Source organism: Anastrepha obliqua, chromosome 6 (assembly GCF_027943255.1).
Source record: "Anastrepha obliqua isolate idAnaObli1 chromosome 6, idAnaObli1_1.0, whole genome shotgun sequence".
NCBI lineage: Eukaryota > Metazoa > Arthropoda > Insecta > Diptera > Tephritidae > Anastrepha > Anastrepha obliqua.
In genome coordinates this window covers 52,631,460-52,647,760 of record NC_072897.1, presented here as the reverse complement: position 1 = coordinate 52,647,760, position 16,301 = coordinate 52,631,460, and the positions used below count along the sequence as shown (strand labels likewise).

At 44.6% G+C, this 16,301-nt stretch overlaps 1 protein-coding gene across 3 annotated transcripts in view; it reads left to right on the top strand.

The window, feature by feature from the left end:
• Positions 1 to 2,848: 2,848 nt before the first annotated feature.
• The window catches only part of LOC129250021 (ephrin type-B receptor 1-like), a 95,528-nt gene continuing 82,075 nt past the window's right edge, over positions 2,849 to 16,301 (top strand). The window contains exons 1-8 of one of the 3 annotated variants that reach the window (XM_054889672.1): positions 2,849 to 2,909; positions 3,485 to 4,158; positions 4,221 to 4,300; positions 4,370 to 4,550; positions 4,606 to 4,710; positions 4,776 to 5,156; positions 5,258 to 6,187; positions 6,240 to 6,416. In XM_054889672.1, coding sequence (XP_054745647.1) covers positions 3,495 to 4,158; positions 4,221 to 4,300; positions 4,370 to 4,550; positions 4,606 to 4,710; positions 4,776 to 5,156; positions 5,258 to 6,187; positions 6,240 to 6,416 — 2,518 coding nt within the window. In that variant the 5' untranslated portion in view covers positions 2,849 to 2,909; positions 3,485 to 3,494. The other 2 variants (XM_054889670.1, XM_054889671.1) reach the window with 2 other exon arrangements.

The following is a 16,301-nucleotide window of genomic DNA, read 5'->3' as shown; positions in this document are numbered from 1 at the left end:
CAACATCAAGACGCACACCACAAATAGAAGGAGGAGCTCGGCCAAACACCCAAAAAGGGTGTACGCCCCAATTATATATATATATATATATATATATTTGTAAATCAAATGTCCCGTTAAGGTTACTTTCTCGCCTTATTGTCTGTTTTCATTTAATTTAAGTTAGTTAATTTGAACCATTTGGTGACCTCGTCTGTATCAGATAGTATTTTATTTTTACATTCTTATTATTATTTTATTAATTTTTTATGTACGGTGTGTATAGAGTGCTTTTGTATATTAAACTATATGTTATAAGCTGGTTATTAATGAATTTGGTTATTATAGATATTGAATCGGATATTCGAGAAATATGCGTCGGTTTTTGTTGCTGTCGCAATAACTTTTACTGAAGGTGAGTGCAGTGTTGGTGCTGTGCACTATTCGGAAGCCATGCTGGTGTGAGGCTGGGGTCAGATGCTTCGAGTAGAGTGTGAGTAGAAGGACATTATGAGTCTTCACTACTGGGGAAAGGAGAGTTATCGGACGATAAGGATCGCCTTGGTTGGTGGGTTTCTCTGATATCAAGAGTGGAACCCCTTTCCCTGATTTCCACTTGTTTGGAATAATGAGAGCGGCCATAGACATATTGAAAACCCTTGTGAGGTACTGTACTCCCAATGGGCCATGGACCCAGCTTATTCAACCTGAGCATGTTTAGTTCGTCAAAGCCAATGGCTTTAGAAAATTTCATATGGTTGACGGCTCGCTGAACCTTATCACTGGAGAAAGCAAGTGGTGCACTGCTGTTCGTCAGTACACGTCGTCGACGAAGTACAACCGTTGAAGGTGATATCCACCTTGTCGTTGTGCTTCGTCGGGTTCGACATGGACCTTACGCTGGACCAGAGCTTACTCACACCAGAGGTGAAGTTCCAGGACTTCAGATGCTCTCTACATTTAGTCTGCTTGTGTTGAGTTACTAGTTGCCGGATCTCCCAACTGAGATCCTTGGTGCGAGGATCCCCGGGATCGACCCGGCGTAAGTCGTCAAGCTCCTTTGCCAGAACAGCTGCTTCAGCTGGGAAATTGAGACGTATATCCTGGATCCTTCCAGCAGGTATGAAGCGAGCCATGGCAATTGTGATCACCTTGCGGAGTGCGCGTTCGCCTGCGGGCACATCGGTGGGGATGAGGAGAGAGTCAATTCCGCGACTATGGTCTAATCAGATTTATTGAAATTGATGCATGACCGGTGATCCGCGGAAACAAAGTCGGCAGGTTTCTCGATGGAGATGAAAATGGGTAAATGGTCTGAGGCAAGCGATAACAAAGGTGTCCAGGTTATGCTATTTATCAGATCAGCAGAGCAGTTGTTATGTCAGGCTAGCTGCTGCAATTGCCCACTACCCTGGTGGGGCGTCGTCGTTTACTGTGCTGAATCTCGAGTCGTCTATGTGCTCTACCAATTGATGTCACCTTGGTGGCTTGAATGCCAAAGAGCGTGATGCGCATTGCAGTCACATACTACTAATAGGTTTTCACCCCTGATGAGCGCACCTATTTTAAGGGTAATATCCTCTTGGGTAACAGGTATATACCCCCTATAAATATTAAAAATTTCGAGCGCGGCATCGCCTGACCAGGAAACGATACTTTGACATTCTAAGGTGCTGTCCCTGCGGTCCATGTTTTCATCGATGAGGCGATACTGCACTGTATGGTGGACTATGAACGCTAGGCCTCCACCGTTGTCTCGCTCGCGATCCTTTTAGTGCACGTTGTAGGCATCATTGATGATCAGGGAGGAGCTAGCGTGTAGCTTTGTCTCTTGGGCCGAAGATATCTTGATTCCATGACGTCTCGTGATGTCGACTATCTCGTCTATTTTGCTCATGATTCCGTTACAGTTCAGTTGGAGGAACTTAAAACTCCTCGGGAGTATAGTCGTAACTCGGGGTGGGAGGGACGGGTGAGGTTGTCTGCGTTGGTCCTGCTGAGTTCCGCAGTAGTTCTTGCGGCCTGATGTTGACGGGTAGGCGCACCACGGTGGGCGGTTGCGGGTGCAGAGCTCCGCAACAGGAGGCAACGTACTCGCTTGTCCACTCACGGGTTGTGCGCAGGCCAGAGCACCTCCGAAAGGAGCACCACTTGTTGTCGGGTTCCAAGGAACTCTAGTCTGAATATTGAATCGGAAATTCGAGATATATACGTGGGCCATTGGGTTTGAGTTTTTGAAGATTTGTCTTCAGCGGGCGGAGTAAATTGGGCAATAGAAGATGATATGAGGTATGTTACTGCTTACATTTGGGTTGCAGGTGCATGTAGTTGGGTTAGTGATGTCCGTGTGTAGGGTTTTTATGCCCAAGGCGAAGTCGTCTGAACCTTATGATGAGAAGTCTGGTCACCTAATTTTTATTATTTTTTATTAAGTCTGTTATATGGGGCTATGTATGGTTTACTTATTGGTACCAGTCATCCGTTGAGATCCATTCATGGTGGTGTTTTGCGTATATATGTTTTTTAGTGCCAGTCAAATTGAAGTTTTCTGTCGTTAGTAGTAGACTTAGACGTGATTGTTTGGTGGTCTAATCGGCGAATTTCATTTAGGGTATTTTCATCCTTTTATTTTATTGTATTTCTATATAATTATAAAATTGACCGAAGTTGGTCGCACAATCTGCACGTAAACGTTCCAACGAATTGTTCAACCTCGAACTCCGCCCACCAGAAATTACAGCATATTAATTTTGATGCAACCGTGTGACCAACATGAAGCTCGGTTGTACAACCATACTACACATGGTACAACCGTTTATTCAATATGGCCATGTTGATACAAAGGTTGGCGCGTGTATATTCTGCATTACCATTGCTTGGAATCGTATTATTAAACAATTCGATCTGTACGATATCGGTTTTAATAATTTGTTAAGTATTTAAATATTTATAATGAAAACATACATAGGTTAAAACATTATTTTTAGTGTGCTTTGCTTAGTGTAAACGCAAAATATTATTGGTAAAATAAAAAAGGAAAAAGTAGTCGAGAATATGTGTGTATATGCCAAAAATTTGGTACGAAACGGTGTGAACATTTGGAATTATAAATTTATTGTCCTCGTTATAATAAAAAGTAATGTATAAAATGTTTATTATGTATATTATTAGTGAGGGCAAACTAGTTATAAAACTCGATATGTTTTGTAACTTATTTATATGTATGTATATGCATCTCACATGTATACATTTACATATTGCAAAGCAAAACTTAATCGTAAACTGTAATGTGTAGGAATGGTGGCTAATCTTAAATGAAGCGGTTTGCTAAATAAATTAAAAGAGTATCCACTAGCAAGTATGATGTGATTTATGAAGTTGCTCTTAACTCTTCAAAATAACTATTGCTTCACGCCTAGCAAGTTTTTATTTGGAGATATTACAACGATAAACTCACATTCAAAATTATATTAAAATATTTCTATATACTGACTGTAAATTCCAGGTAACTGTCAATGGATTGTGTGGAAATGTTAGGTCTTCACTTTAGTCCCACATGTATCACATTTAATTGTAATGATACAAGAAATGTAACCAATAAAGTTATAAAAACCACGAACTCTACGTCTCTGGTCGTCAATACCTATTCTACTGGAAATATAGGAAAAACTTTCGCGCGAAAAAAATTTCAGAAAACGGTGCATTGTCACAATTGCGGACTACGAAGGAGACTCCAATCAACAATATTTTCAGTTAATAAAAAGCTTTCGAGAGAATCGACGAATTTTAATAAGTTGAGTTTAGCAGAATTTTCCTGTCATTCTTCCCGATCGGAGATTTGTTCTTCCAATGAGCCTATGTCAACAATAAAATTGTCTTTACCATTGAAGGCAAATAGAACGTCGTCATCATATTCGGTTTTATCGAAACCGGTGCTAATATCACGTCTAAAACTGGAGAGCTCTCGATATAAAATGTTGATTATCAAATTCATAGAAATTGTGAAAAGAGTATGGTTGATGAAATTTTTGCCTAGAATAGCGATGGTAGAAAATATATGTTTTACAAATTTGTCGGAAGCCTCATATAACTTGATGCTAATGAAAATACGCAAAGTTTTATTTGCACTATCGTTTTTTATTTTTGTATGTCACTTCGGAGTTGTTCTAGCAGATCAAGGTAAATGAATTTTTAATACCAAATATCATGGCCTATATTGTGTTGTTTCAATGTATTTTAAGTAATTCTTTTGGATACAACTAGAGAAGCTACCTTGGAGTGGACACGTTATCCGTATGGACCGCAAGCTCAAACACCTGGGGTATGTGGTGCAAGTCAATAGCTCATGTTAATATTTGAAATAATTTATGTCATTGTAATATTATTTTAGTGGGTTGAAGAATCGTTCACAGACTTTGTCAAAGGCATAAATTGGAGAAGTTATGTGGTTTGCGATGTTGCATATAACAATGTTAACAATTGGTTATGGTCTCCTTTTATCGACCGAGGTCCTGCTAATCGTCTCTACATTGAAATTCAGTTTACAATTCGTGACTGCTCCTTATTTCCAGGTACATACATCTTTAAGTTAAACACCAATAAGTTAATATAATTTTCTATTTTAAGGGAACGCACTTTCCTGTAAAGAAACCTTTAGTCTTTTGTTTTATGAGTTTGATGCTGCTACTCGGGAGCCTCCACCCTGGCAGACTGACAGTTATAAATTAATAGGCAAGTGCAAAGACTTATTTGACTAATATTAAAATATGTACTTAACTGTTTTTTAATTTTTTTAGCACGAATTGCTGCTGGCGAGGGTCGTTTTAATCAGAATTCTGACGTCGACATTAATACAGAGGTCAAAAGTATTGCTGTTGCAAAAAAAGGGGTTTATTTTGCATTCCGTGATCAAGGAGCTTGTATAAGTGTTTTAGCAGTGAAAGTCTACTATATTACATGCCCGGCAGTAACAGAAAATTTTGCACATTTTAATGAAACACCAACAGGTAGAGAAATCACAATAATTGAAAAACAAAATGGTACTTGTGTTGAAAATGCAGAACCATTTGAAACACCGACATATTTGTGTAAAGGAGACGGTAAATGGACGATCCTAACTGGCGGCTGTCACTGTAAAGTTGGATATGAGCCTGATTTCATAAATAAGACTTGCAATGGTAAAACTAATAAATTTAAGTGAACTCTTAAACAAATGATTTGAAACATTGCACGGTTCTGTAGAATAAAAAAATTTTATAAATATTTTCTTTCTTTGTAGAATGCCCTATTGGAAAATTTCGGTCCAAGGAGGTTGATACATGTGTACCATGCCCTCCTAATTCAAATGCTCCTAAAGCTGCAGCAGGCTTTTGTAAATGTCTTCATGGTTTTTATCGAAATCCACGTGATGGAAAACATATGCCTTGTTTTAAGCCGCCTGGACCTCCATCAAATCTAACGCTGTTATTTGTTGACCAAACTAGTGCCATTCTATCATGGAATGGGCCTACAAAAGAGGTTTCTGAATCATTTCATGTGAAATCAAATAACTATCGCAGTGATATTGTTTATAAAGTACGGTGTATCTCTTGTTCAGCGAATGTTGTGTACAATCCAGCAACAGATACATTTAATGAAACAAAATTGACTTTAACCAATTTAGAACCCGTCACAACATACACCATCCAAATTCATTCTCTAAATGGAATCTCATATATATTTGATTCTGACAGCAGGAATGATTCTTCGGATTATAATAACTCAATAACTACGAGTTCTGGTGAACCCGAAAGTCCGCTTCTTACAAACAATTTAAAATCACCGGTCGTTCTAGTTAATACCCAGCCGTTCGATTTAAGTCAAATAAAGACTGAGTATGCTGAAATCATATTCACGACAGAATCTGCCATTCTTTCTACTGTGTTCAATGTGCGTGTTGTTGCGACTACCAATAAGGAAGTAGATCTAGTATGGGATAAACCCGTGCAAAGTGATTCTCCTATCGAATTTTATGAGGTGCGATGGTTTCCAAAATCGGAGTTGGATGCAATCAATAAAACTGCACTTAACACGAAGGAAACTAAAGCACATATAGAAAGCTTGAATGAAAATACTGAATATGGTTTTCAAGTTCGTTGCAAAACTTTGAATGGTTATGGCACCTATAGTAACATAGTTTATGCACAAACCCACCAGGGCGTTAACTCAGGTAAACAAATTGCACATATTTTATTTGTAATATTTGTAACAAGTGTTTTTAGGTTATGATGACTCTATTCATATGCGCATTGTTGCGGGTGCTACCGTTGCCGTTGTATTTATATTAGTATTAGTTATTGTTGCAACAGTCCTGTTCTTACGGTCAAAAAATCAGGAAGACGTTGATAAAAAATCTATCAATCATCTGCCTCTGCCACTTGATTATGCTACTAATGAAGGTAATTATACAGTTTTCAATACAATTTATATCCTTTTCATTACTTCATTGGTTATTTTAAATCAATATTTTTAATTAAATTATTTAAAAACAAAAACTAAACAAACTCAGTAAAAATTGAGACAAATTAATTACTGTAAACGTGTTCTTCGTTTTTGCCTAATATAGCAAAAACAAAACAAGAAACTATTCTTCAGACACTATTCTTCAACAAATGGATCAAGTTAAATTTCAAAACGTTTTAAGAAAATACTTAATTTTGTAAGAAGTTTATAGTTTAAAATTATCTGAATTGGTTTTATTTAAACCAACAAATAAAACTTTCTTTAAAACTCACACAAATGGACCAATTGAAATGTCGAACTGTTTCTTTTTTAATTACGTAAATACGGCTTGCTGGCACAGAAAGACAGTTTACTCAAGCTTCTTGAATTTTAGAATTGTCCGAAAATAGAATGTCCTACAGTTAGATCTTCCGAATAAGCATTAATCGCAAAACCATTTCAGTTTATCTCAAATGCTTATCGTATTGTGCAGCGACGTAAAGGCTTCCGCTAGAAAGATGTACAGTCGCGCGCCTTGTTAAGGTTGGCAACTGAATTTATATTTAATTTCAAGAAATATATTTCCTGTGCTGATATTTACCTAGGAATTTACTTTTGAATGTTTCTTGTTTTCGTTTATTGAGTGAGCAAAATAATATTGGTCGCGGAAGAATGCTTGCATAGGGTGCGCCATTTTTGTTGTTGTTTTAACAGTAATAGAAGCCTCGTCCGTGTAGGGTATATCACCTGCCGTCTTCGTCTGGCTCATATAAAGGTAGGCCCAGAAAACATGCTTCAACAGGTTGGTTCCAGAGGGAGAGGGGTGTTAAATGAGTAGGTTTTAAAGGGCATGTGAAAAGGTGGTTAGTGTCGTGCGGGGTACCAGTCAATGTCGCCTCTTTCTGATACTAGACGTCCCGGAAATTGCAGACATTCAAGTGTTGCATTCGCAGTGTGGCTTGGCGCACCGTCTTGTTGTAACCAGTAACCGTCTAAACCTTTCTCACGCATTTGCGGTTAGACATAATGAGCCAAAATCCATCGATATCGGTTTCCATCGACCGTTTTCTCGGTAAAAATATGGCCCAATGATGGTTTTGGCGCAAATGCCGGCCCAATCAGTAACTTTCCGGTCATGCAATGGCGTTTCATGGATCTTGTATGGATTCTCAGTTCCCCAAACGCGGATATTTTGTTTATTCACGCTGCCAGAGAGGTCAAAATGTGCCTCGTCAGTCACTAAAATTTGCTTCCGAAAATTGGGTTCAGTGTCAACCATTCGAGCGACTGTTCAAAATGCTGGGCGGGACGACGATACGACACTGTTGGCTCCTGGGCAACGCTCTCCCTCACTGCTTCAACTAGTTCATTGGAACGTCTTGGTCGTTGATGAACGGCATGTTGACGATCTCCTACTGTCCCGTGCTTAAAAAATTCGACACCAAACGACGAACAGTGTTGTCAGACGATGTCTGTTTGCCGCGATACTTGGATCAATATAACGACTATTTTCAATGTATAGCGCATTGTTTCGGTGTAAAGCGATCAATGGTTGAAATTGTACTGAATTGACGTATCGAAAACATGTTTGTTGAAGCCGATCGGTTGGTAAATTACAAAGTTATTCAGCGTTTACATACCGACATAAACTCCCCGACAAAGCTCCCACGACAGTCGGTTCTACGTAACTGGAACGACCCGGATTTATATCCGGCCAAGGACTGTCACTTCAGTAGCATTCCTCGTATATGCACGGGGAATGTTTATGCTGCTACAACAACAACATGGCCCTGTATATACTAAAAGTGCAAAGTGAGTTGTGATTACATATTTGTATGTACGTATATACGCAAAGGAGGTTTGTTTTCATCTTTCATTTAGATTCCGCACTGCCTCAAGAGAGTTTTTATAATGCAGCGATAAAGGTTTCGCACTGAGGGCAACTCAGAACGCATTGTTAAAAGGCTTACTGCTAAATGCTGGCCGCTGCTGCATTTTTCATCTCATAAGTTTAACCATGTGTTAATTTTAATTGCTTAAAGGGTATTTTCGAACAATGCTTACAGTCTTATACCTCTTAAATCGTAATTTTTTGTGAGAAGTTCTTGCTGGCGAAAACTCCTGAACTTCACATGTATTGGTATGAACTCTGTTAAAAGAGCTATACACAACTTTAGTACTGCACGTTACGCAGAATCTATCTTGGATACGGCAACGGGTATAGATTCCTCCAATATATGATATGCATTTTGATTATTCCTGTTATTCTTGTTGCAGTAACTTTGCCCTGTCAGTGTAGCGTAATCACCGGTCGTCCTCGTCTAGCTCATCTAACGGTAGGCCCAGGAAACTAGTTGTTTCGACAGGTTGAGTCCAGAGGGAGATGGGTGTTAGATGAGTGCGTTCGATGGGGCATGTGAAAAGCTGGTTAGTGTCGTGCGGAGTGCCTTCACATGCTGGACATATGTTTAGTATGTCGAAGTCGATTCTGGATAAGTAGGAGTTTAACCTGCTACAATATCCAGAACGTAATTGTGCCAAGGTTACGCGGGACTCTCGGGAAAGTTTGAGCTCTTCATGTGCGATTGGTGGTGGTTGGACTCCGATAACGCAATTCGGGGGTCGGGAGCTTAAGAAGCTGTTGAGAGTCTCTCGATGAATGTCGTTTATTGCCTGTCTGTACACTGTCCGATCCAGTAGCTGTCTGTCTGTTTTTCCTAGGATCTCGTCCGCGTAGTTGAGGAAATACCTTCTGATGTGTTCTGTCTGGTTCAAGCAGGTGTCTGCATGGGTGAGGCCTGCGATAACACCCTAGCAGAAACTTCTTACTGAGCAATTTGTTATGCTCCTTAACAGGTAGCATAAGGGCCTCATCGTGTATGTGTTGTCTCGGTGACATCATAAGACATCCTGTCGCGGTCCTTAATGCAGTGTTTTTGCAGGTCTGAAGATTCACGGGTACGCTTGTGAATCACGGGTTCCAGGCGACCAGACATGCGCAGCACAGTTTAGAACCGGTCGTCCTATTGCTTTGAAAGTCGACAGCAACATTTCCTTGCCTTTGCCCCAAGTGCTGCCGGTAAGCGATTTGAGGACCTTGTTCCGATTCTGTACTTTAGTCGCAATAGCGGTTGTATGCGCTAAGAACGAGAGCAAGCTGTAGCTTGACCTCTTCTGTCCAGGTGGTGAAAAGGGCCGCCGTGGATTTAGTAGGGAAAGTTGTAAGTTCCTCGCAGTGAAGAAGCGAGAAAGGCAAGCGAGGTAGTCGTTTACCTTGGAGCAACAAAGGCCATCAATGTCATTGCCCGACGCCATTATCGTGCAGCCGTCGCAGGGAGACTCCGTCTGGGGGCTGGGGGAGTTTCGAAATATAGAAATTGAAAAGCACGGGTGAAAGGACACCACCTTGCGGTAGTCCTTGCTTTATTTTCCTCTGTTTAGATGTTTGGTGTCGAGAAATCAGCGACGAATGACGACCTCTGGGTTGAGCACCTAAAGATCTGTAACTTCACCTCTGGGTTGAGTAAGCTCTGGTCCACCGTTAGGTCCCTGTCGAACCCGACGAAGCACAACGACAAAGTGGATATCACCTTCAACGGTTGCACTTCGTCGGACCCGAAGAGATGCGCGAGCTATTGTAGCCGGCTTTTTATACTGCATCCTCCGGCCGACAGAACCAAACGTCGAGCTACCAGAAGGCTGCACAAACTGACGAGCGACAGTGCGCCACTTACTTTCTCCGGTGATGAGGTTCGGGGGGCCATCAACAAATCAAAAACATCAAACGCCATTGGCCCTGACGGGCTAAACGCGCTGATGCTGAAGCATCTGGGACTTTTAGGAGTAGGATTTCTCACAAGGGTCTTCAATCTGTCCTTGGCCACTCTCATCATCCCTGACAAGTGGAAAGCAGGGAGAGTGGTCCCACTACTGAAACCTGGGAAACCCGCCAACCTAGGGGAGTCTTATCGGCCGATAACTCTCCTTTCCCCAGTAGTGAAGACACTTGAAGCCCTCCTACTCCCACTCTTCACGACACATCTGGCCCCAGCCCCACATCAGCACGGATTCCAACGAGTGCACAGCACCACCACAGCACTCACCGCCATAAACGCCCAGATAAATCGCGGGCTTAACCAAAACCGCCCCTGCGAGAGGACTGTTCTAGTAGCGTTGGACCTAAAGAAGGCTTTCGATACAGTCAGCCATTCCACGCTACTAGATGATATTTATCAGTCGACACTCCCGCCAGGGCTGAAGAGGTGGTCAGCTAACTACCTGAGCGGTCGGCACTCGTCAGTGATTTTTCGAGATCAAACATCAAAGCAGAGGAAGATTAAGCAAGGTGTACCGCAGGGTGGTGTCCTTTCTCCCTTGCTACTCAACTTCTATATCTCCAAGCTCCCCCAACCACCAGCGGGAGTTTCCCTGATCTCATACGCTGACGACTGTACGATAATGGCGTCGGGCAATGACATCGATGGCCTGTGTTCCAAAGTGAACAACTATCTCACCGACCTTTCTCGTTTTTCACTGCAAGGAATCTCCAACATTCCCCCACCAAGTCCACGGCGACTCTCTTTACCACCTGGACAAAGGAGGTCAAGCTGTCCCTTAAGGTAAAAGTCGACGAGGCACCAATTCCGACGGTAAACAACCCCAAAATTTTGGGTGTAACCTTTGACAGCTTGCTCTCCTTCTCTGCGCACACAACCGCAATTGCCACTAAAGTCCATAATCGCAAGAAGGTCCTCAAATTGCTTGCCGGCAGCACTTGGGCAGAGACAAAGAACTGTTGCTTTCGACGTTTAAGGCAATTGGTCGGCCGGTTCTGCACTATGCTGCGCCTGTCTGGTCGCCTGGAACTATTGACACGCAGTGGATAAAGCTACAAACATGTCATGTTGCCTCCTGATGTCCCCCATTCAACACCTGCATAACGAGGCACAAATGCTCCCAGTAATGGAGCATAACAAACTGCTCAACAAGCAGTTCCTGCTTGGATCTTACCGCAGGTTCCACCCCTGCAGACACCTGCTTGAGCCTGAGTCGCCTCCCAGGCACGTCAGGAGACGCCTTTTAGACTACGCTGACGAAATTCAGGACAAAACTGACCATAATCTACTGGACCGGACAGTATTTAGACAGTCAGTAAACGACATCCACCGGGAGACCGTCACCATCTTCATGAACTCCCGTCCTGCGAATGCCGCAATCGGAGTCCAACCACCACCTATTGCAGACGAAGAGCTCCAGCTTCCCCGTGAGACTCGTGTAACACTGGCACCATTACGTTCTGGATACTGTAGAAGGTTAAACTCCTGCATATCCAAAATTGACCACGACATTCCAAACACATGTTCGGCATGTGAAGGTACCCCGCACGACACTAACCACCTCTTCACATGCCCCCTAAAACCGACTCATCTAACACCCCTCTTCCTCTGGACCCAACCTGTCGAAACAGCATGTTTCCTGGGCCTACCCCTAGATGAGCTAGACGAAGACGACCGGTGATATACCCTACACTGACGGGGCTACCATTACTGTTAAAACAACAACAACCACTCAGGTAGCTCGCGGTCAACCTCATTTGCCCTGGCGGGAGTGTCGACTGTAAAATGTCATCTATTAGCGTGGCGTGGCTGACTGTGTCCAAAGCCTTTTTAGACCCAACGCTACTAGGACCGTCCTCTCGCGGGAGCGGTTTTGGTTAAGTCCGCGGTTTGCCTGGGTGTTAATGACGGTGAGTGCCGTGGTGGTGCTATGCACTCTTCGGAAACTATGCTGGTGTGAGGCTGGGGTCAGGTGTTTCGTAAAGAGTGGGAGTAAAAGGGCCTCAAGAGTCTTCACTACTGGGGAAAGGAGAGTTATCGGACGATAGGATTCTCTTTGGTTGGCGCGTTTCCCAGGCTGCAGTAGTGGGACCACTGTTCCTAATTTCTACTTATCAGGAATGATGAGAGTGGCCATAGACAAGTTGAAGACCTTGGTAAGATATTCTACTCCCGATGGGCCAATGGCTTTGGATGGTTTCATGTGTTTGATGGCCCCCTGAACCTCATCGCTGGAGAAAGCAAGTGGCACACAGTTGTATAGTATGTCAGTTTGTGCAGTCGTCTGGTAGCACTACGTTTGGATCTGTCGGCCGGAGGATGCAGAATAAATTGCCGGCTAAAATAGCTCGCGCATCTCTTCAGATCCGATGAAGCACGACCGTTGAAGGTGATATCCACCTTGTTGTTGTGCTTCGTCGGGTTCGACAGGGACCTAACGGTGGACCAGAGCTTGCTTACACCAGAGGTCAAGTTGCAGGACTTCAAATGCCCTTCCCATTTGTCCCGCTTACGTCGGGTTACCAGTTGCCGTATCTCGGACTTGAGATTCTTTATCCGAGGATCCCCGGGATCGACATGGCGTAGGCGATCACGCTCTTTCGCCAGAACAGCTGCTTCAGCTGTGAAATTAGGACGAATGTCCCGGACTCTCCAGCGGGTATGAAGCGAGCCGAGGCGGCTGTGATCGCCTTGCTGAATGCGCGTTCGCCTTGCGCGCACATCAGTGGGAATGGGGAGAGCGGCGAAGATGGCCTCAGTAAATTCCGCGAATCTGGTTCAATCAGCTTTGTTGAAGTTGATGTATGACCGGTGATCCGCGGAAACAAACTCGACAGGTCTCTTAATCGAGCGATAATAGGCAAGTGGTCTGATTCAAGCGATAGCATAGGTCGCCACGTTATGCTATTTATCAGACCCGCGCTAGCAATTGTGATGTCAGGCGAGCTGCTGCAATTGCCCACTACCCTGCTGGGGGCGTCGTCGTTTACAGTGCTGAATGTCGAATCGTCTATCTGCTTTGCCAATAGCTGTCCCCTACGATCAGTTGGCAGGCTTGAATGCCAAAAATCGTGATGCGCATTAAAGTCACCTACTACCAATCGGGTTTCGCCCCTGATGAGCGCACCAATATCAGGGTGATATCCTGCCGGGCAGCAGGTGACAGGGGGCATGTACATATTATAGATTCCGAGCTCGGCATCGCCTGACCGGACAGCTATCCCTTGACATCCTAAGGTGCTATCCCTGCGGTCGATGCCTTCATCGATAAGACGTTACTGCACTGTTTGATGGGCTATAAACGCTAAGCTTCCACCCTGGTCTCGCTCGCGATCCTTCCTGTGCACGTTGTAGCCGTCCCTGATGATCAGGTCGAAATTACTTGCTAAAAATTTTCGCTGTGCTTCTTAACTGGGAGCATGAAAGCGTCGTTGTGAAAGGGTTTCAGGGGCATTCGTGGGGTCGGGATCTTAAGAAGGGGGTAAGGGTCTCCCGCAAACTCCTTCCGAAAAAGAGACTCCGCAATCTCTTTCACAATTGTATGCAGGGTAGATTCCACCGATATACCCTTACAATAAGCATGTTGGAGGAATTTCGCTTCTTATCTGCAAGTCAATCAGTCTCTCAAGAGTTTTCAGCAAGAAAAATGAGGGACTGATTGCCCTGAAGTCCTTAGGGGAGACATGCGAGCTCTTGCCGACCTTGGGCATAAAGACAACCCTCACGGCCCTCCATGATCTTGGTATATAGCCCCTGGCTATGCAGGTCGCAAAGATAGGGCTCAACCAACGGCATGATACCTCCACAGATTTCTGCAGGGGTACTTAAGAGACCTGTTCAGGCTTTAAGATACACGGAGTGGTCCACACGGTATGTGACCACGTGTTGCTCTCGCCACCAGGCGGCCCCTGCCTCTCAACGGCTACATCGTCAAATGTGCCGGCACGTCACACTGCCGCCACTACTCAAAATTATACGGTTAGGAGCCCACACGTGCTATACAACTCCCTCTCTGACCCATAATCCTCCTGCTTCAATCCCAGTGCCGAACCAGCAGCTCTTGGTTTCCCGCATAGTTTGTTTCGCGTGTCAGACCAGAATTCCTCGGAACCTGACAACAGTCAAGTGCAATTCTTGGAAGGTTGCGTCTACGTTGCCCCCTGCTGCGGAGCTCTGCACTTGCAATCGCCCCCCGTGGCGCGGCCGCCCGTCAACATTAGGCCGCAACAACTACTGCGGAACGCACAGCAGGACCAACGCAACCAACCTCACACGTCCCTCACACCCCGTGTTACGACTATACTCCCGAGGAGTATCAAGTTCCTCCAACTAAGCTGTAACGGAATCATGAGCAAAATAGACGAGATAGTCGACATCATGAGCCGTCATGGAATCAAGATAGCTGCGGCTCAAGAGACAAAACTACACGCTAGTTCCTCCCTGATTGTTGTTGTTTTACCAGCATAGATAGCCCTGTCTATGTAGGCATATCATCGGTCGTCTTCGTCTAGCTTATCTAGGGGTAGGCCCAGGAAACATGCCGTTTCGAAGGGTTGGGTCCAGAGGGAGAGGGAGGTTAGATGAGTCGGTTTGAGGGGGAATGTGAAGAGGTGGTTAGTGTCGTGCGGGGTACCTTCACTTCTGCTTTGATATTTGATCTCGAAAAATCACTGACGAGTGCCGACCGCTCAGGTAGTTCGCGGACCACCTCTTCAGCCATGGCGGGAGTGTCGACTGATAAATATTATCTAGTAGCGTGGAATGGCTGACTGTATCGAACGCCTTCTTTACGTTCAACGCTACTAGGACAGTCCTCTCGCAGGGTGGTTTTGGTTAAGCCCGCGATTTATCTGGGCGTTTATGGCGGTGAGTGCAGTGGTGGTGCTGTGCACTCGTTGGAATCCGTGCTAATGTGGGGCTGGGGCCAGGTGTTTCGTGTAGAGTGGGAGTAGGAGGGCTTCAAGTGTCTTCACTACTAGGGAAAGGAGAGTTATCGGCCGCCAGAACTCCCCTTGGTTGGCGGGTTTCCCAGGTTTCAGTAGTGGGACCACTCTCCCTGCTTTCCACTTGTCAGGGATGATGAGAGTGGCCAAGGACAAATTGAAGACCCTTGTGAGGAATCCTACTCCCAGGGGTCCCAGATGCTTCAGCATCAGCGCGTTTAATCCGTCTGGGCCAATGGCTTTCGATGATTTTGATGGCCCCCTGACCCTCATCACCGGAGAAAGTAAGTGGCGCACTGTCGTTCGTTAGTTTGTGCAGCCTTCTGGTAGCACGACGTTTGGTTCTGTCGCCCGGAGGATGCAGTATAAAAAGCCGGCTAAAATAGCTCGGCTGGGAAATGAGGACGAATGTCCTTATAACTTCCAGCTGGAATGATGCGAGCCGCAGCAGCTGTGAGCACCTTGCGGAATGCTCGTTCGCCTACGCGCACATCAGTGGGGATGGGAAGAGCGGCGAAGGTGTCCTCGGTGAATTCCGTGAAGCCGGCCCAATTAGCTTTTTTAAAGTTAAAATTGGACCGGTGATTCGCGGAAACGAAGTCGGCAGGTCTCTCAATCGAGACGATAATGGGCAAGTGGTCTGATTCAAGCGATAGCATAGGTCGCCACGTTATGCTATTTATCAGACCCACGCTAGCAATTGTGATGTCAGGCGAGCTGCTGCAATTGCCCACTACCCTGCTGGGGGCGTCGTCGTTTACAGTGCTGAATGTCGAATCGTCTATCTGCTTTGCCAATAGCTGTCCCCTACGATCAGTTGGCAGGCTTGAATGCCGAAGATCGTGATGCGCATTAAAGTCACCTACAACCAATCGGTTTTCACCTGTGATGAGCGCACCTATATCATTGTGATATCCTGCCGGGCAGCAGGTGACAGGGGGTATATATATGTTAAATATTTCGAGCTCGAAATCGCCTGACCGGACAGCTATCCCTTGACATTCTAAGGTGCATTCCCTGCGGTCGATTCCTTCATCGATGAGACGATACTGCACTGTGTGGT